Source organism: Cyprinus carpio, chromosome B3 (assembly GCF_018340385.1).
Source record: "Cyprinus carpio isolate SPL01 chromosome B3, ASM1834038v1, whole genome shotgun sequence".
Classification (NCBI taxonomy): Eukaryota; Metazoa; Chordata; class Actinopteri; order Cypriniformes; family Cyprinidae; genus Cyprinus; species Cyprinus carpio.
This window is the reverse complement of record NC_056599.1, coordinates 30,043,187-30,069,941: the sequence shown is the minus strand read 5'-3', so window position 1 is coordinate 30,069,941 and position 26,755 is coordinate 30,043,187. Positions and strand designations below refer to the sequence as shown.

General features: G+C 37.4%; 4 protein-coding genes across 5 annotated transcripts; 3 read left to right on the top strand and 1 right to left on the bottom strand.

Moving 5' to 3' along the window:
- Positions 1-430: 430 nt before the first annotated feature.
- Positions 431-6,188, top strand: prr15la (proline rich 15 like a). Its single transcript, XM_019077351.2, has 2 exons — positions 431-655; positions 4,979-6,188. The coding sequence occupies exon 2, from the start codon at positions 5,005-5,007 to the stop codon at positions 5,335-5,337; it is 333 nt and encodes a 110-aa protein (XP_018932896.1). The 5' UTR covers positions 431-655; positions 4,979-5,004; the 3' UTR covers positions 5,338-6,188.
- A 671-nt stretch (positions 6,189-6,859) lies between these two features.
- On the top strand, positions 6,860-9,777 carry atf4b (activating transcription factor 4b). The gene is made up of 3 exons (XM_019077352.2): positions 6,860-7,034; positions 7,853-8,251; positions 8,353-9,777. Exons 2-3 carry the CDS (start codon positions 7,951-7,953, stop codon positions 9,330-9,332), a joined length of 1,281 nt encoding a protein of 426 aa, XP_018932897.1. The 5' UTR covers positions 6,860-7,034; positions 7,853-7,950; the 3' UTR covers positions 9,333-9,777.
- A 402-nt stretch (positions 9,778-10,179) lies between these two features.
- Positions 10,180-15,032, bottom strand: si:dkey-110g7.8 (GTPase IMAP family member 8). 2 transcript variants are annotated; one of them, XM_019077356.2, is made up of 4 exons: positions 14,614-15,032; positions 13,267-13,965; positions 11,447-12,028; positions 10,180-11,331 (listed from the first exon to the last, which is right to left on the bottom strand). In XM_019077356.2, the coding sequence occupies exons 1-4, from the start codon at positions 14,642-14,644 to the stop codon at positions 11,279-11,281; spliced, it is 1,365 nt and encodes a 454-aa protein (XP_018932901.1). In that variant the 5' UTR covers positions 14,645-15,032; the 3' UTR covers positions 10,180-11,278. The 2 variants fall into 2 exon arrangements, with proteins under 2 accessions (XP_018932901.1, XP_018932900.1); XM_019077355.2 differs by having other exon boundaries at positions 10,181-11,331; positions 13,267-13,968; positions 14,614-15,031.
- Positions 15,033-18,346: 3,314 nt separating this feature from the next.
- On the top strand, positions 18,347-26,495 carry adsl (adenylosuccinate lyase). The gene is made up of 13 exons (XM_042720709.1): positions 18,347-18,591; positions 20,077-20,279; positions 20,523-20,568; positions 20,997-21,076; positions 22,612-22,783; positions 24,027-24,073; positions 24,235-24,327; positions 24,404-24,489; positions 24,571-24,718; positions 24,827-24,917; positions 25,826-25,915; positions 26,078-26,254; positions 26,361-26,495. Exons 1-13 carry the CDS (start codon positions 18,445-18,447, stop codon positions 26,445-26,447), a joined length of 1,467 nt encoding a protein of 488 aa, XP_042576643.1. The 5' UTR covers positions 18,347-18,444; the 3' UTR covers positions 26,448-26,495.
- Positions 26,496-26,755: the final 260 nt, after the last annotated feature.

The window sequence follows — 26,755 nt, the reverse complement described above, 5'->3', positions numbered from 1 at the left end:
GTTTCATGTAGTCAAGTCTAGTCAAGTTAAGTCTTTGTGTATTGTTTGGATTTTTGGATTTCACTCTGTATAATAAATATGCACTTGGATTCATCTACAAATTGTTGTTCAGTGGACCATCATTACAGATACGTTAAATGCTATATATTTATTTTAAAAAATATATTAAATAGGAATGCATCGTATGTAATATACATGACAGTCTTAAAAAGAAAGAAGAAATCTGTTATTAAAACAATCTCTGCCGCTTACATTCCCAACATCCCTTTATAGCGTCTTAACCATGAACTAATGTAATATCAAAAGCTGATCCAGTCATTAATCCTCTACACACAAGTATATATAGCTTTTGTTGTGTGATGCTAATGTCACATTGCTCTGTTTATTCAGGCAGCAGAGGGAGGAGGGGCCTGATATGTGGCTGCCGAAGGGAGGAGTCACGCACCTGTGAATACACACCTGGCTTCCAGAGAGAACGAGAAGGACAGCCAAGCTGGAGGAGAGACAGAAGAGAAGAGATAGACAGAAACTCACAGAAAAGAGGGTCTTAAAGTGCAATGACCTCACCTGCTGGACTCAACTGGACAGAGAACTGAACCTAAGGATATTGACGCAGATAACAACCACCTCAACGGACGTACATTTACCTGCACAGGTGAGAGAGACTTATTACTGGAATTCAATGGCTGGGAAAACTCTTTAAACTCCTTGGAACATCATCCAGTTACAGTGTCATATTAATTGGTTGACCGATAAAATTACTGTGCAAAATGCAGATCAAAGGAAATTAATATTGAGTTCTAGAGAAAGAAATTAATGGATGGTATGGAAATTTATAGTAAGTTCTAGAGAAAAAAGCATACTGATAGCTGGGAATTTTTATGACCTTTGGACAGAGACACATTTGATTACACATTCATAGCAAACAGTGAACCTTTATCACTGACTAATCAAGCACAATGAAGAGCCTGAGATGTGTGTGTGTGTGTGTGTGTGTGTGTGTGTGTGTGTGTGTGTGTGTGTGTGTGTGTGTGTGTGTGTGTGTGTGTGTGTGTGTCTGTGTGTGTGTGTGTGTGTGTACGTGGATTATTTCAATCAAGTGAACACTTTGAAATGCAAAACGTTTCTTTCAGTTGTGTCAACAGTACAAGTTCACTAGGCAACATGAACATCTTTTGAATTTACTTATCCTGACAGTATCATTGCATTGGGAAAGAACCAGTCGAGTCCTGAATTGAAATTAAGAGATCCCAGCCTTATAAATAAGAGATAACTGTGATAAATGATTCTCTGAGTCCAAAATTAGTGATATATTCCTAGTAGAATATTAGTAGTCTAATTCAAGTGTACAAATAGAGAAGAAACAAGCATTGTTATGAAATTAAATGCGAACGTTATGGAGTCTAGTGCCTCTGCTGCCTGCTTCATTTTGTTTACCATGTGCTTGGGTATTTGTATTCACACACAAAGTTCCCTTCTTCCAATAATAAAAGACTTTTCAGTTTTGTTCCTACTAGACAAATAATCTCACATGTATCTCCTCTACAGTTTCGGAGGAGATCACAGAAATGTCTCAAACTCGACTCAGATGTGCTAAGTCTAAAATCTGCAATTAAAAGTCACAGAATTCAATATGAATTCAAAAATTTCCAGTACTCTCAAAAGCAAATTATCTGTGCTGTACTATCCATGTTCAGTTTATACAGCGGTATATTCATACTATCTCAGTTGTCTATTGATGTTGAAAAGACGTCAGTTTGATGTTGAAAAAACAGGTTAAATATGCTAATCAAAATGATGTCAAAGACTTGACAACACTGAGTTGACGTAAATCCAATGTCAAACATACTGGCCTACGACTGAAGTCTTGACTAATATTTGACGTCAAATTGATATCAAGGTGCCCACTAGGACAGATCAGCGACTGTCATTCATGTGTATATATATTTTTTATTTCTGAATGATTTTTTTGAGAAACATTATAGATATTTAAGATCTCCAAATGGTCTCCTAAACATTAAAAGAGCAACTTCCGAGCAGTAAAATGTTCCTCTGGGGAAACTTGGGACCAGTTTCTTTTTCAACCTTTTTTTCTGCCTTAATTTCAATGTTATCCCAATCTTACACTCTTTTTGAAATAGTGTAAAACAACATGAAAATAAACCTGAACTAGGCACATTTTGGGCCTGTAAACACAAGAAGATTTTTTACTGCAGTTCTTCTGATCAGCACAATTCCTGTCATCATTTTCACTACTTTTACTTACTATGTACCACAACTCCCTCACAGTGGGACTGTTCTCAGAGCAAAGCTCTCCGAGGACCTCCAGTTAACACCTGATGTTTTTTCCAACCACCGAAAAATTAATTAATTAATCAAGATGTCTAAAGAGATTTCTACCTCTCGTGGGAGCTTCTGTTGAAACTAAATGTACTTTGTGTCGTTATTATTGTGATGCCTGTAATAAACTGAAACGGTTTTGCAAGAAATTAACGCTGCCCGTAATTCGCGTGACAAGACCAATCAGAAGTTTGATTTTTTCCGAAGCCATTGTTTTCTATACATTATCATGATCTGTCAATCTTATCAAATCCTTGAATAATCGGCACACAGTTCCTGATGGCCGTTAACATGTTCCCGGAAAGCACTGGCCTTTCCTCCTGAACAATGATTTCCTTGACCCTTATCATTATTTTTTATCTTTGTATGAAAACCACATGCACGCATAACAGCATGAAGTGCTGTAAGACCATGTGTTTTGCTTAAAAGTTCCCCTTGCATGCAAAGAAAAACCTTCCTTTTCTTAATCCTGGTAAAAACCATGATATTTCCCATTGTAAAGCTGGCCTAATTTTAGTGCATTATAAATCATAATTTAAACTACAGTTGCAAGACTGTATCTCAAGACTGTATGTGTTGACATCACTTTTTTTTTTAACATTGAAACCAAATACTTTTACAGTATGCACTTATAGCTTTTAAAATATAGAAGTACATTGTAAAAAATACATTTTTCAAAGTTTTCAGTCATTCTACTTCAAAACTAATTATTTGTGAAATTTGTTAGCAATTATAGGGCTAAAAATTGTTTCCAAGCAAATCCTACACCATTTTTTTCCCTCAGTGTAATGAAATGCTTTACTGTTACAACCATCTGGATTAAAGGCCCTCTTTTTATAAGGTTAAAAGCGGTTAAAAAACAAGGCTGTAAGGTTGAAAGGGAGCTGACTGGCACCACCTGATCTCTGTTTGCTCTCGTGAACATAAAAGCAGGAGCAAGAGTCAAAGCCCTGAGAGCGAACAGAAATTAGCATACTGTATGAAAATGACCACTCTGTTGCTAAGCAACAGAGCCAAGCCTTTCCCATGAATGGATATTACCACGCTACAGCAGTTTTGTGTGAATCTGAGTGTGGGTGTTGATTTTCACATTTCACAGCAGGCTGATTCAGTTCGAGATGTGATAATGGACAGTGAAGCAATAAAAGTTTTCCAGGATATCAAAAAGTAGCCCAGAGTATTTGTTTTTTTGCTGCCATTGTGTGTGTGTGAGTGAGCAGCAAACCTCAAAATATGATACGGAGCATTTCCGCCATGTGTGCTGTATATCGAAGGCGTGCTTGCTTTTATTGTAATGGTTTACTTCAAAGCAGTCATTGTAGCTTGTGTGTGAACGCTCTCTGGACTGTGAGCTCTTAACACGTGAATGGACCGTGTAAAATCACATGAATGAATGAATCATTTAAAACACATTTGTAGTGTGAGCAAAGCAGCAGCACTTCAAACATTTGGACTAAAATGAAACCTGCTGCAACATTCAGACCTGAGAAGAGAAGTCCAAGAGCATAAAAAACATAAATAATGTCAAAATTTTCAAACCCTCATTTAGACCAATATCATGAGAAACATAAATTTTGGCAAATTTGGCAAATGCTCTTTTAGCTCAATGTGATGTTTTGCCACATTATTAGGTCAGTTTAACTAAATTATGAATTATATAGTGACATTTATATACAGTTTTATGTAAATTATATGTCCATGTACATTATAATTCAAAAGTTTGGACTCTTTTTTTGGACACATTAAATAGAATAAAAATGACAGTAAAGGCTTTTAAATTGTTACAAAGAATTTCTATTTGACCTAAATTCTGATATTTTAAACTTTATATTCATTAAAGAATCCTGGAGAATTGTATCAGCGTTTCCACAAATATATTAATCAGCACAACTGTTTTTAACTTAATTATAATAATTAGCAGCAAATCAGCATATTAGAATGATTTCTGAAGCTTCATGTGACACTGAAGACTGCATGATGCTGAAAACTCAGCTTTGCATAAAATCTAATAATATTTCACAATATTAAGGTTTTTACTGTATTGTGCATAAATACATTTACTGCCCTTTTAAACCATAGTGTGTATAATCAATATTATTAACTCATATACAAATACATGAGAATAAAATATGCTTAACACTCTATCATTTAACATTAGTGTGGTCTACATTTAGCATTTCCATCCTCCTAGCATATAGCTGCAGGACAGCGTGTGTGAAATTTGAGGCCTGTAACCGAAGCGCTACAGCTTAAAACTTTGCATACCTCCACCATATGGTGCTTATTGAATTGCACTAAAAAATTCATTAGCGACTGCCCTTTATAATGTGAGACAGATCTTACATTAGCATTAGCTCACACCCTCAGGGCTCAGCTTACACATTATGTCCATTCCTGTTACTTATGTTCACATTTAACAAAAAGCTACACGTTCATAATTCATTCTCCTATTTACACTCTCAGAAAAAAAAGGTACAAAAGGGCGGTACCTTTTCAAACGGTACACTTTTGTACCTTTAAGGGACCAATATGGACTGTTTAGGTACAAAGGTGTGCCTTTTGAAAAGGTAGGCCTATGATGTTTAGTCACAAATATAACACTCTCATGTATATATATTTCATTCTGTCTCCCTTGCAGAGCTTTCAGAGTCTGTTTTCATCTAAATGGCGACCGCAGAACCAGCACCAGCCTGGTGGAAACTGACCTTCCTGCGTAAGAAGAAATCAGAGCCGAAAGTGTTGTACGAAATCCCTGGAGACCACAGCAGCAATGCCGGGGAGACGCCCGGGACACCCGACGCGGCTGCGGACAGCCAGTTTAACGCCCGCTTGGAACGCATTGTGGACAAAACCGCGACAAAGGGACGCCACGTGAAAGTCTCACATTCGGGCCGGTTTAAAGAGAAGAAGAGAATCCGCTCTACACTGGCAGAAAACCCTGACCTGTTCCCTGAGGCAGAAACGGCAGCTAATCAGAATAATACAAGTGGAAAATAGAGTCCCTGTGTAAACACAGTGTGTGTGAAGCAGCTCAAGAGGGCCTTGGTCTATGCAGCACTCTTCCATTGATGTCCTCTGTAGTTTACAATCACCTGAGGCCGAGCCTGAAGCAAGGAAAGGACCGCTGAATTAGTGACTGATCTATACTAATGTTTAGGAACAAAGACAGGCACAAACCCAAAGATCAGGTTTCTTCACAGATACGCACGGCAGGACTGCATTGTGCTCGTCTGATGAAAGGCTGACAGTTAGCAAATGTTTAGCCAAGAGCAATCCACTGCGAGAGAATCAAATCAATCACAAATCAACACAAGATATCAGTAATGTTTTGATTATTCTAGATTTCTGTTTTTCTTTTTATATATATATATATATATATATTTATATATATATATATATATATATATATATATGGTGAACACTACAATTGCAGCTGCAGCACTTTTGATTCAATAGGAATATTACCAGCAATAATATGCTATTATAGTAAAAGATCACATAGAGAAGTTTATTCCACATTTCTAATATATTGTAATTATATTAAAATATTGTTATCATTATTTAAAAAAGAAGTGACTTAGCTTTCAACCACCAACTAGACCAAAATATCTGTTTTAAATAAAGGTTGCTTTGATCTCGTTAGATATTTATTGTACATTGTTTATAAAATTGAATCTGAACATGGTGGGGCTTTTACATTTTAATTATTGTTTTTTTTTATGTTGAAAGAAATCGTCAAATATTTGCACACACTGTTTGCTTAGCTGGGATTTTAAGCTGAATTTTGTACAGAATTACGTGTTGTTTTTAAATGGATATCTCTAGAAAATAAATGAATGAATTCAGGATGGGAGCTGTCTTTTATTGTGTATCTTTCTTTGTTCAAATGCATCACTGAAATAGATCACTAAACTTATGTGTAAACAAACTACGCACCTGCTTTTCAAATTCTCCTTTGTCTCTACACGAGCTTAATACAGCCTATTTCGTCCCTTTATTTACTTTTTTTTCACCAGCAAGAGCAATGCTTTCCGTGACAATAATTCCCGTAAACACAACTGAGGAAAAACTAGTTTATTTTTTGTCCAGCAGAGGACGATAGAGCCAACCCTACATACGGGGATTATGGACAACCTTCCCTAAAATGACTCATGCTCTGCTTTCATGTTTGTTTTGATAGACTTTGTGCTCACACGACACATTTGTTTGTCAATCTATCGACTGATAGACAAACACAGTGTTGATATATCTATTTGATGCCAGTCGGGCTCTGATTATATTCTTATATTCGAATAACAATATTCGTTTTCAACATTTGACATAATCAAAAAGACTCCTAATCACAAACTATATCTGAATAGATATGAAAAGTTGTAGTATTTATGTTTTATATTCATAATGAATTATACAAATGTACTCAAAAGCGATGGGTCTATATGCTGTCTGCGCCCAGTAACACAAAACAAAGCGCTCTGGCGGAAGGATATGTCTGAGCGGCTCTACGGCACTATATTACCACGACCTCGACGTCATCAGCTGCAGATCGCGTCTTTTCTCAGCTGATTTTTTCTCGATATACGAGCGCTTTTGCTCTTCGCCGAAATGGCCGTGTGATCTGCAGCCTGTAGACAGCGCGCAAACTCCTCAGTGCATCAACATAGTGCACTGGCTCAGTACATTTATTCAAAAATGGCGTAAGTATACTTTTAATTGTCTGTGTCTTACAGTGTCATGTTGTTTAGACAGCCGGCGAGGCGGAAGTCTACAATTAAAGTTATCAACATTACGACCATACGTGTTTTAGACTATTTCTTACGTGCCTTGCGTGTAAAGTGGGGATTTATTAATTTAAATAGATGTAGCATAATCGCGTTCGAATAATGTCTAGACAGCTGTCTCGAGCTTAGCGCGCCATATGTCTGCTCCACAGCGACAACATCAATCGACGGATGTGTAGTCATTTGTGTTTTAAAATGTAACATATTGTCCCTATTGTCTATGGGGGTTCATTTCTAATAAATCTGGTAATGTTGTGCTCAAGTTAACACGAGTTGAGACCGTTTATTTGACTTTTCTTTGTGGCCGCATGCTCTTTATAAAATGGCGCACGTTCCTTAAAAGGGAGCGGGCGAGCCCTGAAATGGCGGTGTGTTTTTCCCCCTTTCATACAACTACAGCACATCGCAGTGTCTTCAACTGAAACTGATATTTTCGTTTACGTTAAATGTCTTATTTAACCAATGAGCTCTTTTGCCTCTGGTAAATTGGAGCTGAGCATTTATAAATAGAAACCTAGTCTGCTGACCTTAAGTGATAAAAGCGTCACGTGGTAGATGCCCATATATGGGTAGAAGTGTAGGGTGTGGGCAGATGATGTCGTCACGAATACCTAATGAGGCTTTATTATTTTTTCCTTCCATAAAAGCTTTCATATTTGATTGTTTACGTTTAAGATTTAAGTTTGCATTTATTGTCGTGTAAGAGATTAACTACTTTTCATCTGTTTTTGCAGGTCCCTTGTGGCAACTCTGACCTTTGCTGTACCTGACAGCACGAAATTATTTGAATTCTCAGTAGAAGACTCTCTTATTCCACTTGAAATAGCTAGCCATGTCTTTGATGAGCTCACGGTTTGGCCCGGACGATATGGAGGTCCTTCTTTGGGACCCATCATCACCGATGGCTGACCCTCTGGGGTCCTTCCTAGATAAAGATGAGGAGGTTCTTCCTCTCGGAGGCACTGAATCGCCCCTCTCATCTTTCTCTTCCTCTCCACTTCCCTCTCTCTCCCCACCCTGCACTCCTCCCTCCCTTCAGAGGGGGGAGAAGGCTGGGCTCAATCAGCTGTCCCTGTCCTGGTTCTCCTCAGATGAGCTGTGCCTAGATAATGGTGGTGGAGACAGCAGTAATGGTAAGGGGTGTAGCGGTTCGTTCAGAATATACCTGCAGTGCTGTTGTTTCAGCATATTAATAGTTGGAGCAGTCAGTAATGTAACATGTTTTTTGTTTCAGATCATTCATTCAGTGAAATGGATTGGATGACAGAGCGAATTGATCTTAGTGAGTTCGATCTGGAGTCTTTAATTGACTCCTATGATTCGGAGGATCCGCCCAGTTCTCCTGAGGAACTCATTGCTTCTCTGGAGTCACAAATAGACCTGGAGTCCCACCCTGTAGCTTCTAACAACACCCCTTCACCCTCTCCCCCAGTGTCTGTCCCTGAAATTGATCAGCTTTCTAACCTTGCATTCACTTTGAATACTCCAGTTTCTGCTTCATTCATTCCCTCAATACCATGTGAAGTGTCAGATTCCTCCTCTGTAGTCCCTGAGCCCCAGGCCGAGCTCGAGATAAAGTCTGAACCGGCCTCCCCGGTCCCATCGCCTTCCATCCTTCCACCTGAGTCCCCTACTGACACCCTTGAGCTTGGTTGCGAGGTGGACATAGCCGAAGTGCAGAGTCCAACCCCCGATGAGATGCGGGTGCCCAAAATTGTCCTGTCCCTCTCCCCGACCCGCATCGTTCTTGTTCTTGCTCCCAAAGAGGAGGCTAATGTGATGGCGACCCATCCAGTTGAGGTGGTTGTGGATAATCCCCCAAGTCCAGCCTCCCCTGACCCACAAACCCCAGCCTCTCCCCAGTCTCGGTCTTGCAGGGTGAAGCCATACCCTTCACCTGATTCTAAGCCCACCCAAAATCAGCAATCCGAGTCGCCTTCCCTCACAGGAAGAGTGAAGTCAGCCAGTGGCGCAAAGGTTGTGGTTGAGAAGAAGAAGCTGAAGAAAATGGAGCAGAACAAGACTGCGGCGACCCGCTACCGACAGAAGAAGCGCACAGAGCAGGAATCCCTCCAGTCAGAGTGTGCAGCTCTGGAGGAGAGGAATCAAGAGCTGGCGGAAAAAGCGGAATCGCTCACTAAAGAGATCCAGTACCTGAAAGAGCTAATGGATGAAGTTAAGAGGGCAAGAGAGAGCAGGAGTATGAAGTCGTAGAAAAAAATGGACACAGAGGCTTGAAGCTGAGAGAAATGGACGGTTTCAGCATAGCCTGAAGTGCAGAATACTAGGGATGTTGGTCCTAAAAGAAAGTATTTCCTGAAGGGTTAAATAAATAACCGTTTTGATTCTTCCCCAGTGACTTAGATTCAGCTTCATTTTTAGCATATCAGCTATCAGTAGTAAAGCCTGATGTACCTTTACAAGTGTATTTTTTATCTTTTGTATCTCAGTGTATGCAGAGTATTATATATAAGAGTGTATTGTTGATTGTCTTGACATTTCCTACTTGAAATTGTGCTGTAGAAATGATCAATATTTAAACTTTATTCATAGAAATGGTGTGGTGTGCACTTGTTAGATTATGTATTGACCGTCTATGGGCCTTTCACTGCTTATGAACTAACTTGAATGTTATTTGTGTAATAAACCTTTAAAAAGACTCTTGTGTGTGTTTCATGTGTCCTTTCATTATGAATCTGGAGCAGAAATTAGCTTTAGTAATTCATAAAATTGTTTTAGACAACTATTCACTACCTCTAGGTAGGTAATCAGATACGATTTTTGAGGATTTAGAGTAAAGCTTAAAAATTATTCAATGTATGTAGTAAATATATTTAGTCCAAGGCAAATTAAACTATATAAATAAAAAAAATAAATAAATATTAACAACCAAGACCAACAAATACAGACTCTGTCAGTTATAGAAAAAAAATATATGTTTTTTGTTTTTAATAATAACAATTTCCATTCATTTAAATGGTTTTCACAAATCGAAAAAATTTGAACTTGAAGATGTATTTGACAAAAACATCACTTGGTATGGCAATTTCAATGTAAAATTATTCTTTATTAATATGAAAATATGAAGTGAAAAGCATACAAAAGCTAAACTTAAGTGATCTGAATGTCTTAAGTCAAACCAGTTGAATGTCACTTCTGAGGCTGAAATGTTTGCCCAAGCACTTGGGAAATCGTAGCGTATTACCATACTGTGCCAAAAATGTTCAGACATGATATTTATTATTTCGCAATAGCAATAGCCATGCCCTGAATGCTCAACTATGTGTTTAGGTAGAACACAATGCTGACATCACAGTCGTAAATATGATATGTCCTCCTTATTAGTTACCAATCACATCAAATTCACAACAAAAAGAAACCCTGAATGTTCTTAAGGAGCTCAATTGCACATTCAGTTCAGTCTGAACAGTTGTATACTCAAGAATCCAGCTCTATTTCAGGTGCAGACTTTATGATAATACAGTACATTCAAACTACATGTAAGTATAAGTAGCTACAATTACTGAATTCGTAAAATGCAGTTTTACTAAATATTATCTGACAGTGTTTAAATGTGCATGAAAAGCTACCAGGTTATATAAATACTGTACAATACTGGGCAATACAAGAGCTCTGCCATACCATGTGGAAATGGATGGAATCATTTTGGCCATTTCATCTGTTCGGTGCCACCATGCGTTTTACATAACACTAAATAATAATCATCATTGGAACCATTGCATGCATTTGGCAAGCGGTTCAATATTTGAGTACTGAGAATTACTGTTATTTGTGGTCTTAGTTATTACTGTTATTAGTAGCTCACAGGATTAAAAGGAAACAAGTTTAAAAAAAAAAAAATATCTCAGTAAGTGCAACGTGCAGATAGCAAAGGTGAATGTCCAGTAACGAATTCATAAGGACCCAGAAATCTAGATTGTAGTTTTGTTTGTATGATACAGGATGGGGGGGTTGTCCCCCTCAGTAGAAATAGCGGGAACATAGCCCGGACCGAAAGGGCACTTTAGCTTTGGTGATTAAAGGGGCAGGGGCTCGAGCCCTCCCCGTGCACGCCACTGATTGGATTAATACGGTTTGTTTTGGGATCAAAAAGGTCAGTAACTTTTACACTCCTCTATGATTTGCACTTTATATCGCCTTCACTGCAGAATGCATCTTCCACTCGTTTCCTCCTCGTCTAATTCTTGGTTCACTGTAGAACAAGGAAGCAATTATTAGATTTAAATGTACGTGACAAATATTCACATGAACAAATGAATATGTACGTGATGTGCAAGTCATTAAGGTGTGGAATCTAAAACACTTACATTTGACCGGTAAGAAAGGTTTCTGTCCATTTTCTGCTACCATCTCCTCTATTTTCCGTAAGAGTTCAGTAACCTGTGACCTGTCCTTGTTGGCTTTGGTACAGTCCAGCACATGGTAACAGTTCCAGCAATGCTGCATCAGTTTCAGCAGCTCACCTCCATCTCTCTGGATGTGATCCTCAATTGATGTGCCATACAGCCAGTCACCACATGAAAACAGCACCAGCGTGTGCTGACAGGCCTCCTCACCAAACATTTCCAAGTGACTCTTAAGGGCCTGTCTCTTTTTGGGAGTGAGGGAGGAGACCACGGGGATGACCAATAAGAGCGCATGTGGACCAGGATGGAGTAGCCCTGCCCCCAGTTTGATTTCTCTTCGTATGTTGCTTGGTGTGCGCTGGACGGAAAACCAATCCCAACCTGGTGTGTCGACAACTGTGAGGCGCCGACCAGCTACCAATGCTTGATGGCGGACCGACACCTCAGTGGGGCGTCCTGATTCAAACGCACGACAGCCCAGAAGAAGATTACCTGCAGAGCTCTTACCTGCTCCACGCCAGCCTACTAACAGCACTCGTAACTCTGTTAAAAAAAGGAAAGGTGGGAAATTGACAAAAATAATCTTCACATGATCTTAATGCTCTTTACATAGTAATGGTCCATTCACAAGGACGATAACTATAAAAATAACAATAAAGATATAGTTCTAAAAATCGTTCTCAGTATTAAAGAATAGCAGTCCACACCACAGCTATAATGATAAAGACACAGAAAAACGATATCATTGGAATCACTCCCAGAAATATTTTTTCCAGCTGATGAATGATACAAACATTGACATCCAATCAGAATCCATCCTGCTATAACAAGCAGGAGAATTTAAAGCGGCAGAAAAGTGTGCGCGTAGAATAAACAGACGATATCCACTGGTGTGGACGTTAATATCTTTATAGTTATCATTCTTGATGTGAACAGGGATTTAGGCAGGGATCCTCAAATCTGGCCCACGAGATCCACTTTCCTGCAGAGTTTAGCTTTAACCCTAATCAAACACACCTGAGCATGATAATCAATGTCTTCAGGATTATTAGAAAATCACAGGTAGGTTAGTTTGATCAGGGTTGGAGCACAACTCTGTAGCGCATTGGCCCTCCAGGGCATGATCTGAGGAGCCCTGGTCTAAAGCCCCAGACACACAGCACAATTTTTATGAAAGATTGGCATTGCGAAACAATCGTGGCGATATCTGTGATCGTGGCTCTTAATTGGTGGTCCTATGTCATACAATGAGACGGGTTCAGAGATGGCTGTTGTCACTGTCTTGCGAACAAAGATAGCCTACAGAGGTTTTCTGACAGTGTCAGAAATTCAGCATGATCATCGCACAGTGTTTGCTGCTACAACCCACGTTCACTGACCAGCCAATAAAAATGCAACATGAAATCAACGCGACATGGCACAAAAACATAAAACTGCTTACCTCAAGCTCTTATCCCTTCCTCTTTCGCCACTTTTTTTTCAGCACACATAAAAACTCCAACTGCCAAAGTGTTATTCATAATGCTCTTTTTGTTTACCACTAGCGCATACTGATGACGTTTCATTCTTCTATAATAACATGCGTTGTAATGAGTCGGTAGGTGTCATCATCATACAGTCTGCATGCATGTCATACCCAAGTTTATTAGAGCAATGTTGCACAGTGTGGTTTGCACACTGATTGCTAAAATCATGCAGTGTGTAGAAGGCTTAAGGGGGCATTCTGCAATGCTACCACCAAACCAAAGAAAAAAAAGAGAATGAAATAGACAATAACTCACCTCTTGGTGGAGATCTAAACATTGCTGCTGTTCTCTCCACTTCTGTACCTCTATCCTCTTCTCTTTCATTGTCAGTCTCTTCATCCCCAAATCCAAGGCTTGGCTGCACCATTTCAAAGAACCAGCCTTGATTCTCCTGCACCATCTCCTCCACTTTCTGCAAAAGCTCTGTAACCTGAGCACTTTTGTCTGAGCGGGTGTTATCCAAGGCGTAGTACCTACAGCCGCACCTTTCCACCAGCCTCTGCAGCGCTGCCCCGCCATCCACAATAAATTCCTCCACACCCATATCCTGTGGCAACTGGTCCGCACAGGTGAACAAAACCATTGTGTGCCTCCATATCCCTGCTCCCAATGCCCTAACTCTGGCCCAAAGACCTTGCCAGTGGTGTTCGGTGAACGGGACTCCAATGGGAATCACCAGCAGCAGGGCATGAGGACCAGGAGAACATCGATCAATGATGGACTGCTGATTCTCAGAGTCCATCTCATCAGTTGAATCTTCGGTTTCCAGCCTCCATCCAGGGGTGTCAACAATCAGTAGTCGCCAGGTGAGTATGTCTACCCATTGTTGTTGGTCTGTTTGGGAATTGTCAGTAGGGTTTTTCTCCTGGCTCAAGATGGTATTCAGTGTTGAGGTCTTACCAGAGCCCTGAAAACCCAGCAACAGGAGGCGCCGGATGGATAGAGAAGAGCCCTCTGCTTTGAGAAATAGAGATGAAAGTGATGTAGTGAGCGATTGAAACTGCTTGCAGTTCTGTCAATGCTGAGTACATCCATAACACCCTGAGCATCCCTGGAGCATTTACAACTACATCCTGGTAACCTGCTGATCAGGTTTATATAGTACAGTGATGATGATTCTATATAAATTGAAAACTGGTAGCCTACATGTAGTCTTGAACTACATAACAAGTCCTGTGACTGGAAAATAACATTTATATCTGATGGGTAAGAAAGGTTCCCTTCCATTCTCTGCTACCATATCCTCTGCAAGAGTTCAGTCATTTATGCCCTGTCTCTGTTAGATTTGGTACAGTCCAGCGGATGGTAAGAGTTCCAGCAATGCTGCATCAAACCTAACCATTATCCTTTTGAGCTCAATCTAATGTTGATCCAGGAACAGAATGAATGACATTTTTGTAGGAATCTGCTTTTGTATGATGGCAAACTGATCTGGATGCAGCCAAGACTTTCTAGTGTGCATTTGAAAGCCCCTGAGACACAGGAAGCGCATGTAATGCAGAAGGGAAGTGAGTCAGCTGTGTGTGTAGGTGGGATTTGAAAGTGAACGACTGTCCGGCATACTAGTGAGATGAATTGAAATTAAAGTTTAGTGTCACTTACCAGCATTTAAATCAGAAGAGACTGTAGCCATCTTGTGTCTAGCTGGTGCGCTGTCTCCTTGTCTTGCTCTCTTTCTCCCCCTTTCGCTCTCTCTCTTGCTGTGTACTCTCAGCAGCCAGTTCCCTGTGCTCAAAACATGTCCTTCTCCCCTCTCATCTCCCTCCTACTCTCTTTCCCTCCCTCTTCAACTGATTTTTTTTTTTAAATTTTTATACAACACCCTTGCAACCTTTCCCTTTGCTTCCTTTTCACCCTCTTTCTTTCATGAAAGGATACATTCAAGGACAAACAGCAGGAGGGAGCTGGGAGAAAGAAGCAGAACAGGGATGTAGGGAGAAAAAAAATATGTGGCTTGTGATTGTAATCTTATGAGAGCTAGTGGGCTGAGTTTGACATATTATACCGTAAGCAGCCTCCCACAATTCTTGGGTAGTAATACATAGTAATTTTTGGGGTGGGGCAAAGGCTGTCATAAGACCAATGAAAAGATGGAAGTATCAAGTTTAGCCCTGCCTTCCTGATTCTGCAGTCTGACCTAAACTCAGCAGCACTGAAACACTAGAGCAAGGGACACCAAGGCAAAGAAAAAATCCCTCTAAAATTGTAAAGTGTCATAAATTAAATCAGCATACAGCAGTATGGGGAGTACAAATAAGATAAATAAAGCAATATTTATATAATTAAACAATTGTTTAAAAAAACAGAATGAATGAAAAGTTACACAAATAAAATTACACAAATCTGAATATAAAATGTAGCTAAAAAATATTAGAACATTAAAAACTCTGGACTGTTGAAGAACATGGAATCTGTTAAATTACTTGGGATGATAAACTCTTAGAATAAAATATCAGAGGATGGCTCTACAAAGGAGACTTTGAGAAAACCGTGTACTATCTCTTTAAATAAGGCATTAACATAGAGTCTTGTTAGAGATTATATTTCTCTAATTTATCTGTGTATTATCTTGCTTTTTGATCACTTAATAACAAAAAATTAAAAACCTAAAAGCAGAAACACTAGATGGAATCAAATTTGATATATATATTTGATATATATAGCCTAATATATCAAATTTGAATCCATCTAGTGTTTCTGCATTTAGGTTTTTCATTTTTTAATATATATATTAGTGCTGTCGCATCCAAAATAAAAGTTTTTGTTTACATAATATATATTTTCATGTTTTAAAAATATTTACATGCATTTACATGTATATATTTATATTCATAGAATTTATATTATATATAAATATATTTAATATATAAACGTAACATTTTTCTTAAATATATACATGCATGTGTATGTATTTATATATAGGCTACATAATAAATATACACAGTACACACACATCTACTATGTAAACAAAAACGTTTATTTAGGATGCGATTAATCGAGATTAATCGTTTGACAGCACTAATAATATATATATATTTTGTGGTTCTAAACAGAATCTTTCTTCAAAGCGCAATGGATTGTGGGTAATATTAGCCATCAGAGTGTGCACGGATCCACACTTCAAATATCTACCTGAAGTAGTGGGCCATCCGGGGACTTTTGGCATTCTCTTTTCAACATATTTAGGATGGATAGTATGAACACTGGGATGCAGGATAAGTCTCCTCCTGGAAACTTGCACCAGAAATCATCCACAAATAGAAATTAGTTAAAGGGGTCATATGATGTTGCTAAAAAGAACATTATGTTGTGTATTTGGTGTAATGAAATGTGTTTATGCAGTTTAAAGTAAAAAACAACAACATTATTTTCCACATACTGTACATTAGTGTTTCTCCTCTATGCCCTGCCTTTCTGAAATGCATAGATTTTTACAAAGTTCATCGTTCTGAAAAGCGAGGTGTGCTCTGATTGGCCAGCTATCCACTGCGTTGTGATTTGCCGAATACCTCAAGCATGTGACGGAAATTTCTCACCCCTTATCATACTGTGATTCCGTGTGTCCCGGGATGACCAGACAAAACCAATAAAACACATTACAAACAAGGCATTTTTTGCATCCAGTGGGGACATAATTACTGATTATACTGACTTATACTGTCTTTTTAAGCCTTGTGTTGCATCGCGCCACTTAAACATAAAACCATGTCTGCATTTGTGATCAGAGAAAAGACAAACAGCAATCAGTTGCAAATTCTTTAAATATGTAAACGTACTTAGAGGCTGTGAGTCAGAACAGCCGACATTGTAGTCTTCTCTCCCAGGATCAGGAAACAGTCCTCCATAAAATGTGCAGCACACATCTGAATATTTGGGTTGAAGTGTTCTGGAACAGTGTTGTAAATACAACTTAACCACTGATTTCTAGTTGTGTCCTCTTTTGGAAGCCCAAACAAAGTAGTTTCGCTTTCACAACGAAACACACAGCGTCTCCACAACATGGCAGCGTAGGTGGCAGCAACACTTAAGTTATGCCTTCTTTCTCTGTGTGAACATTTGAGCGGTGTTATGCAAATCTTCCCACACAGTGACGTAGACATGTGGGGGCGTGTTAGAATGAGGCGTTTTGGGTGGGGGTGAATGAGTCTTAACTTTTATAAAGAATCTCTCTTTGGATTTGAGACATTAGTCTTTGCAACTTCACAGATCTTCTTTATGCACCAAAAGCTTGTAACACTCCAAAGAGAAAGGAAAACTTGAAATTGCATCATATGACCCCTTTAAGCTTTAAGTAAAGCTGAATTCAAGAGAGTGATATCAACTGAAGTAAGTAAGAAATGACAAAAGTTATGGAATAGTGGGTCTAAAGGAAGACATCATTTCCAGAGTGTGTTGGAAATAAGAGAAAAAGATATGGAAATAGGAAGAAAGATGTCATCATTTCGAGATTAAGAATTGGACGTACAGCATAAAACTATAGTCTTCAAAGGGAAGCATGAATTGGGAAAGTGTGACAAATGTGGAGAATCAGAAACAGTGAAGCATATTCTTTTTGAGTGTTCATATGAAAGGGAGATATTTCGATTAATTCAAGAATTAGGTAATTAGATAATATTTGTTTAAAAGTATTGTTAGGGAATGGGTCAAGGCAACCAAGAGTGCATGAAATATTATTTAAATACCTGAAAACACAGGAACACTGGATAGAATCTATATATATATATTTTTTTTTTTTAACTGCTTCTTCCAAATCTATGCACACTCCACACTCCAGATCAGTAGTTGCCAAAAATCAACAAAATACAGAACAAGACGAAAAACAACAATAAAAAAAAGAAGAAAAAAAAACAAAAAAATAAGAATAAAAAAAAGAAGAAGCATACTGGGTTAAATAAAACAATGCATTTATTGAAAAACATCCATCAGGGATGTGTGATTGTGGAATGGAAGAAGAATCAGCAGAGCATGTTTAGTCAATGTGTCAAATAAGAAATACAAATGGGGGAAAAAGATGAATTGAAGAAATATGGAGTGAAAATATTAAATCTTAAGAATTTATTTAAAGTTGGAAAACAGATAAATAATGTTTTGTTAAATTTTTTGAAAGAAACTAGTTTAATAAAGAGAATTTAACCATAAGCATATATATATATATATATATATATATATATATTATATATATATATATATAATAGATATATATATATATATATATATATACTATAATGGCAGTGGCAGTAATGACAATGGCAGTGGCAGTAATGGCTACCCATTTCTGGCCCACACTCCAGTACAGTAGGTGGCGGATTATGCACCTTAATTGTTAGATGCCACCCGCCATTTAGGAGAAAAAGAAGAAGAAGAAGTTGCACGAGATTGTGGCTGTGTCTTGTAGTCCGCGTGTGGACAGCGCTTCACTACCCTGCTGCGGGAATGGAGGGATCCGGGGAAGAGTTCATGAAGTACCGCTCACCGCTGGTGTCCCGGTACGCCAGCAAAGAGATGGCCTTCAACTTCAGCGACATGAAAAAATTCACCACATGGAGGAGACTGTGGCTTTACCTCGCTAAGGCCGAAAAGGTCAGTTTATTTCTTTTGGGTTTATTTCTATAGACTATCTATTAGAGTAATTATGTTGGCACTGTGATTCTCTGAATGCCCAGTGCGACTCTGTCTTAAGGTTTTGACCTTGAGTGAGTGGAAGTCTCAAGTTGCCAGCTGTCTTCGTCTAAAAATAGTTTAAAAGGGTGGACATGAGTTGTGTTGCAATATTTAATGTTTTACAAGTGGACAAGACAACTTTTTTTTTTAAACTACAGCAGTATGATTATTTGCACTATTGTATTTTTGTAGTAGGTTTATTTTGCATGCATTTTTACATCTTTCTATTTTAGATCTTTTCTGTTTTCTGTTTGTAAAATAGAAAATGTAAAAATGCATGCAAAATAAGCCTACTACAATAAACATACTACATACAAAAATACAAAATAACAAAAAATCATAATTCTAAAAAAAAAAAAAAAAATTGTCCACTTATTGTCCAAACATGAAACACTAAATATTGCAACACAACTCGTGTTTTGTGTAAGTAGCTCTGTATGTGTCAGCTTAAATGTCACTGGATTTTTCAAACCTTAAGTTCCTAGTAAGCCATTTCGAAGATAATGTTAAGACTAGTATTAGAAGACATCCCTCAAGTTCAGATAACAGATATTCAGTTGCTGAGACTAACAATAGTTGGCTTGAGTACCGTTGAGAACGGTGAAATTGGCTGGTTTAGCTGACATGGGTCGACTGTCTTATTGATTGTTTGTTTGATTTGTGTAAAGAAATCAAGAACTAAGATTGTGTGATCACCCTGTAATCCATAAAGCTCCAAATAAAGGCCACAGTCTGTTTGACTAGCACTTAATTGAACACAGTCATGTGGTCACATGGTGGTCATTCTCTGACCTGTGGAGACAGACGGGGTTCTGTTCGCCCCTCGTATGATCATGCTCTGGAAATATAGTCACGCTGCAGAACTTTACTGAGGTAGTCCTTGGGACACACTGAGGAGGCACAAATAGTACTAGACGAAGCCCTGGGAAAGAGTGTGTGCATTTCCAAAATAACTAATGTAAATGTCAGGGTAACAGGAGTGGCTCTTGAGGGTTGATCTTTACCCTCTCTCTGTCTGTGTATGTGAATGTGCTTATTTCAGTTCACTGTAAACCATTTTTCTAATGTTGCACTGATTTTGCAAATTCGGATAGTTTTATGAGAAAATCTTTACTTTACAATATGTTTTTATAAATTTTAAAATCCTAAAATATAAAATCAGTTATGTATTATTTAAATTGTTGAAATAGATGTTTATTTTACGATTCATTGGCTACAAATTACATTTAACAGTCTTCCTAAATTATGTTTCTAAAGACTAACTTTAAGTGAGTGTTAGATGGTGTTAAATGTAACCTAAATAATAGAAATGAGAACGCACAATTAAATAATGATGATTCTGAAAAGATATTTTGCTAGCTTCATTGCAACTGTCTCTTCATCGCTCTAATATCCTCTCTGCAGGAACTGGGTCTCCCCATAACCGATGCCCAGGTGAGCGAGATGGAGTCTCACTTGGAGGACATTGATTTCATCATGGCTGCGGACGAGGAGAGGAAGTTGAGGCATGATGTCATGGCTCATGTGCACACGTTTGCTCACTGCTGTCCCACCGCTGCTCCCATCATCCACTTAGGCACAAAATACTGTAATGCCAAAAACAACACTTAAATTCCAAAATAATGATTGGACTCCATCTATTACTTTGGCTACTAATCATAGCACAACATTTATATACTGAGCCGAATGGTTATAGAGGGAACATGAATTAAATCCATTTTTTAATTTGAATGTTGCAATTAATAGAAGTGTGTGTGTGTATATTAGCCACCATGAAAAATCCATTAATAGAAGAAAATCACAATTTTATTTTTAATTGCCTTACTAAATGCGTTTATGTTTTATCTGCAGGATCTGATCATGCTGCGTGATGGATTTGATATCCTGCTACCCAAGGTAACCTGATACTTTCTGATATTTACCACTTCAATCAAAACAACTGATGTATTATATATATATATATATATATATGATAGATATATATATATATATTATATATATATATATATATATATATATATATATATATATATATATATATATATATATATATATATATATATTTTTTTTTAGTTTTGACAAATTTTTCAAATGGACAAATATGTTAAAAAAAAATTAAAAAAATTTCAAAAAATTCAACAAATAAAAAAAAAAAAAACAAATAAAAAACTTACAAAAATGACAAAAACATACAAAACATACATTTTTATCTTGAATTTTCTATTCAATATCAAAATCAAAACAGTTTTCAGTTACTTTTATTTCAGTTTTATTTCCAGTGCATAATTACCATCCACTTGCAGTAAGTGTTCTCTCTCTTATAGCTGGCTCGTGTCATAGACAGGCTTGCGAACTTTGCAGAGAAATACGCTGGCCTGCCGACTTTAGGCTTCACCCATTATCAGTGAGTAAATTCAGAGTTCAGTGCATGTACCAGACCTGACACATAAACAGTAAGATATAATAGCATGTTTAGAGTTTGCATGTAAAATAACTTTTATACCGTTTTCTTTTCTTCCTCCTTGTTTTCTATTCTTGTCATCTCTAAAACATCCCACTCACATTGACCTGCATAACATTATTTTCCATGCTAATATTTCCTATTCTTTCTAACTTTTCTTCATTTAAAATAGGGATGCGCCGATCCTATAATCATATCGGGTATCGGCTCCGATACTGCCATTTTTCTCGGATCGGGTATCAGTCAGAAAGGGCCGATCCAAATCCGAGGTTTTTTTTTTTTTTTTTTTTTTTTTTTTATTGTGCAAATTATTCTGTGTTAATTCTGAAGCCATATGTTTACTGTGAGTAATATTTAAGTCCTTTCATTAAAGTTCACACAAACTCTGTTCTCTGCTGTGGCAGGCAGTCATCCGTTCAGCCTTTAAACCCTGGTGGCATTCGGTTACGACAGTCAGCTCAGTAAAGCTCAAGATCATTCTGTGTTCCCATTATTATACTTGATTAGTAAATTCATGACAATAAAAAATCAAAAAAAACTGAAAACTAAAACCAATAAAATAAATGTTGTTTTGTTACTTGCTACCAGGTGTCTGTGAGAACAAAACTCGGGCGTAGAAAAGACTATAAAATGTTTTATAACTGAAATTTAAAACCGTTAAAAGAAAGGCTCAGTAACTGTTGCACAGATATAATACACTACGCATAATCAATCTCTCTTCCCCTTGTGCTTTGCGCATCCGGTGTGCAGAAGAATGCACTTGAGTGACGCCGTGTTGCTTCAAGCACATCATTCTGCACACCGGATACGCACATTGTAAGTGCTTCGTGCTGTCCTGTATTTGTTTTGTCCTATCGTATTTATCATATGTTGTTGCCTTATTAAAAAATTTTATTAAAAAATGTATTTTAATTTTATAGTATATACTTAAATATAAATACATTTCATGAATGTTTTTAATGAATTTATTTTATAATAACACAAATAGCATTGTGTAACATTTTACCATATTTAGTGCAACACTTTTATTCGGTCATCCACAAAATTGTTTTTTCAATAAATGTTTGGATTTCTAAAATTATTGTGCACTGGTTTTTCTAGAATAAATTTTGCTGCTGAATTATCCACTAACCTAGTATATGAAAAATATTTGTCATAGATGCCTATGAATATGCATAGGCTTATATGTTTTCATATTTATTGTTTATTTAATTTTTCTTTATAATGAAGTAGTCTGTATCGAGTAGATTGTAAAAGTATGATTATCAGTTCCACACACACAGAGATATATTTAAATGGGGTGGGGGGGACCTCACAGGTATCGGATCGGTATAGGTATCGGTCAATACTGAACCCTAGGTATCGGAATCGATATCGGAGGCAAAAAAGGTGGATCAGAGCATCCCTAATTTAAAACAAAAATATTAAGCTGGTTTTGGGTTTTATTGTCCCTTTCCTTGTTCCCATCTTTTTCTCAGACCAGCTCAGCTGACTACAGTTGGGAAGCGTGCTTGTCTGTGGCTGCAGGATCTGGTCATGGACATGCGTAATCTTCAGCGTGCAAGAGAGGACCTGCGCTTCCGGGGCGTCAAAGGAACCACAGGCACTCAGGCCAGCTTCCTGCAGCTCTTCCAGGGGGATCATGAGAAGGTGAATGCAGCTGCATCCAAGATTTATGCCTCAACACTGGCTTACTTCATACCTAGTGTGTACTTTGTAAAAATAGCCTAAGATGATGATTTAGGACTGGACGATTAATCACACGCGATTAATTGCGATTGTCATGTGCATTTAGTCAGTAAAGCCGGTTCTGTGATTAGCAGTAAATCTCCATCACCTGCTTTCAGGTGGAGCAGCATTTACTACGTAGAGCCATAGTTCTCTGACAAGCTATGCGAAATTACGTTCATAATCGCAGATATAATTGTAGGATTATGAAATCGACAAAATCGTTCTCGATTATGACTAAGGCTCTGTGTAGTAAATCCTGCTCCATCTGAGAGCACGTGAAAATACTGCATTTAATAACATGTTTTTACTCCAAATTCACTTCATAACATCAGTCAAGTGTTTGAAATAATTACTTCTATGAGATGATGTGGCTTCTTAAACTGAATAAATAAGGCACACAATATTGCCTGGATTTCTTCTTCGGGGCATATTTGGATTTTCAGTGCGAGAGCGCCCTCTGGCTTTTGGATAGAGATTTACCGCTGATCACAGAACCATGCTTCACTGAAAGATACGCATGACAATCGCAGCTTCTGCCTAATCGCGATTTATTACTTTTTTATACGGTAAAAAAAAAAAAATCAAATGAATGATGTTTTTTATTATTTTATTGAAAATCTGGAAAAAAGCATATCAAGACTTCCACAAAAGTATTAAACTGTAGAAAACTGAATAGTAAAGCAGTTTTAAACATTGATATTACTAAGAAATGCTTAATAAATGATTTCTGAAGGATTGTGTGACACTAAAGTAAGGGTTGAGGAAAAATCAGCTTTGCCTTCACAGCATAAATTACATTTTACAATATACTTAAATAGAAAACTGTTTAAATTATAATAATATTTCATTACTCTTAATATTTTTTTTTTTTGGATCAAATACATGCAGCCATGATGAGTACATAAGCCTTCTTTCATATGTATTAAAAAAATACTGACCTACTTTGTTGTAATTAATACATTATTAAGTTAAAATTAATCTCTTGCCATTGTTACACCAGAACATCAGCACTGATTGTGTTTGGGTTTTATGTAGCTTTAACACTTCTTGTGGAGTATGCAGTTTTGTTGGGAAAAAAATGTCAATGACTTCATATCTTTGTGGTTCATTCTATGGTTGAACTGGCGTTATTTATTAATATTTTGACTGTTTTCTCCATTAGGTGGAGGAGTTGGATAGGAAGGTCACTGAGATGGCTGGTTTTAAAAAGTACACTCTTCTTTATTTCTCCATTTATTGTTTACTAAATCCTTCACCGATCTTCTAAATGCTTCGTGTTATTCAATCGCATGTTGTTGGCTAGAATCTTACATTGTATATGACTTTATGTGCACATGGTTTATCAGTTCCTCCACTTATTTTCATACCAGATCATACCTGGTGACGGGTCAGACGTACAGTCGTAAGGTGGATATCGACTCCCTCTGTGTGCTGGCCAGCCTCGCAGCCACAGTACATAAGGTCAGACACAAATGAACTCAGATCAGCTTTATGCATTCATAAATGAGCTGCTGTAAAAGTCTACAGTGATCACAGGACAGCAACAAACATCAGCTGTTTGATTAGAACTTTCTCCTTTTCTGATCTGAAAGAGATCGAGGAGCCGTTTGAGAAAGAGCAGATTGGTGAGTTTGTATGTGAGACACTGAATTTCGTGATATAATCCGTCAGCCTCTTTGATTTGTCATGTTTTTCTCTGTCTGCAGGTTCCAGTGCCATGCCGTACAAGAGAAACCCCATGCGTGCGGAGCGCTGCTGCAGTCTTGCTCGGCACCTGATGGCGCTGGTGTCAGACCCCCTGCAGACAGCAGCAGTGCAGTGGCTGGAAAGAACCCTGGACGACAGCGCTAACAGGCACTGTTACCATTTCTGTGCTCTGACCATGTGATGTGGCACTGCATTGTATTGACTCAGCACTTTCAGCAGCTTACTGTCTCAGATTTGCTTTCTATGTGTATTCAGGAGGATCTCATTGCCTGAGTCCTTCCTCACAGCGGACATCATCCTCAGCACTCTGCAGAACATCACTGAAGGACTGGTGGTGTATCCTAAGGTGTGTTTGTCTCAGTAAAATCTCTTCAAAACAAATATTTTAAAGGTTTTATTGGAGCAGTAATTGGTGTATTTTAATCAGATGAACTACATGGTACACTGATTACTTAGTCACATAAATTTATTTTAATGTAATTAATTGCATACACAACAAAAAAAGTCTCTTATGTTCACCAAGGCTGTATTTATTTGACCAAAATACAGCAAAAACTATAATATTGTGAAATATTATTACAATTTAAAGTGTTTTATATCTTGATATTATAAAGTGTAATTTATTTCTCTGATGCACAGCTGAATTATCAGCGTCGTTACTGCAGAATTCAGTGACACATGATTCTTTAGAAATCAAAAGTGCACAAGAAACATTTAATTTTTTATTATTGTTGAAAACAGAAATGCTGCTTAATATGATTATGGAAACTGTCATAAATTTTAACGTTCTTTGATGAATATAAAGTTCAAAAGAACAAGATTTATTTGAAATATAATCTTTTGAAACATTATAAATGTCTTTATTGTTGCCTTTGATCCAATTAGTACATTCAAAAACTTTACATTAGACAATTATATATATATATATATATATATATATATATATATATATATATATATATATATATATATTATATATATATATTGGAATACTTGCTTAAAAAAAACAAAACAAAAAAAAAAACTTGCTTTTTGGAAATATTATATTTTTTTTATGCATTTTTAGTTATAGGCAGGCACCTTTCATGACAATCAAGGTCACCTTACAAATCTTCCAATAACATCAGTGTAACAACAGCAAACTACAAAATACAATAAAACACTAGGAATAAGTAATTTTATAGTACTTTCATAAATCACATTAAATTGACAGCACTACTTTATATATATAAAATTCTTTCTCTCTTTTTATAGGTGATTGAGAGACATATCCGTCATGAGCTGCCCTTCATGGCTACTGAAAACATCATCATGGCCATGGTGAAGGCTGGAGGAAACAGACAGGTGATTAACAAATTAGAAAGATCTCGTCTTGTAATTAAATTTTGCTTTAGCAAATCAACCAATGGTGTTTGAATAAATTACATATTTCTCTGTAAGCACAGTAGATGCAGGAAAGAAACACTGATGTTTAACACTGACTGTCTGTAATGAAAACACACTCAGGACTGCCATGAGAAGATTCGGGTGCTGTCCCAGCAAGCTGCGGCTGTAGTCAAACAGGAAGGGGGGGATAATGACCTGCTGGCTCGGGTTCAGGCTGATCCATATTTCGCCCCCATCATCGGACAGCTGGACTCCATACTGGACCCCAAAACCTTCATCGGCCGAGCCCCGCAACAGGTACACACACGCATCATTCCACTGCTGTGCTACTAATGTTCATCACATATTTTGTTTTTATGAATGATGTGAGCTGTAATACCGTTCCACTTTCTCTTTGTCTCAGGTTACAAGGTTTTTGTCTGAGGAGGTCAGGCCTGTTCTAGAGCCATACAAAAGTAAAATGGATGTCAAGATTGAACTAGAGCTCTGAAACAAACACATACATGACACATCAGAACAATAAATAAGGTGTTCAGTCTTTTGTGTGCTCTGTTTTTTTTTGTGGCATTTTGACATTTAAGTCTAAGTCAGATGTATAGTAAATTTAATATGTAAACCTTAATGTGTAAAAAAAAAAAAAAAAAAAAAAAAAAAAAGGAGGATATTAAAAAAATATTATTCTGGTATTGTTACGAGATGATCTTTCACACACCTATCTAAAAATTACATTTTAATTCAACTATGTAGAGGAACTTTTCTGAATATGGGTGTGTTAAATTTGTCTGAGTTAAGTGTATT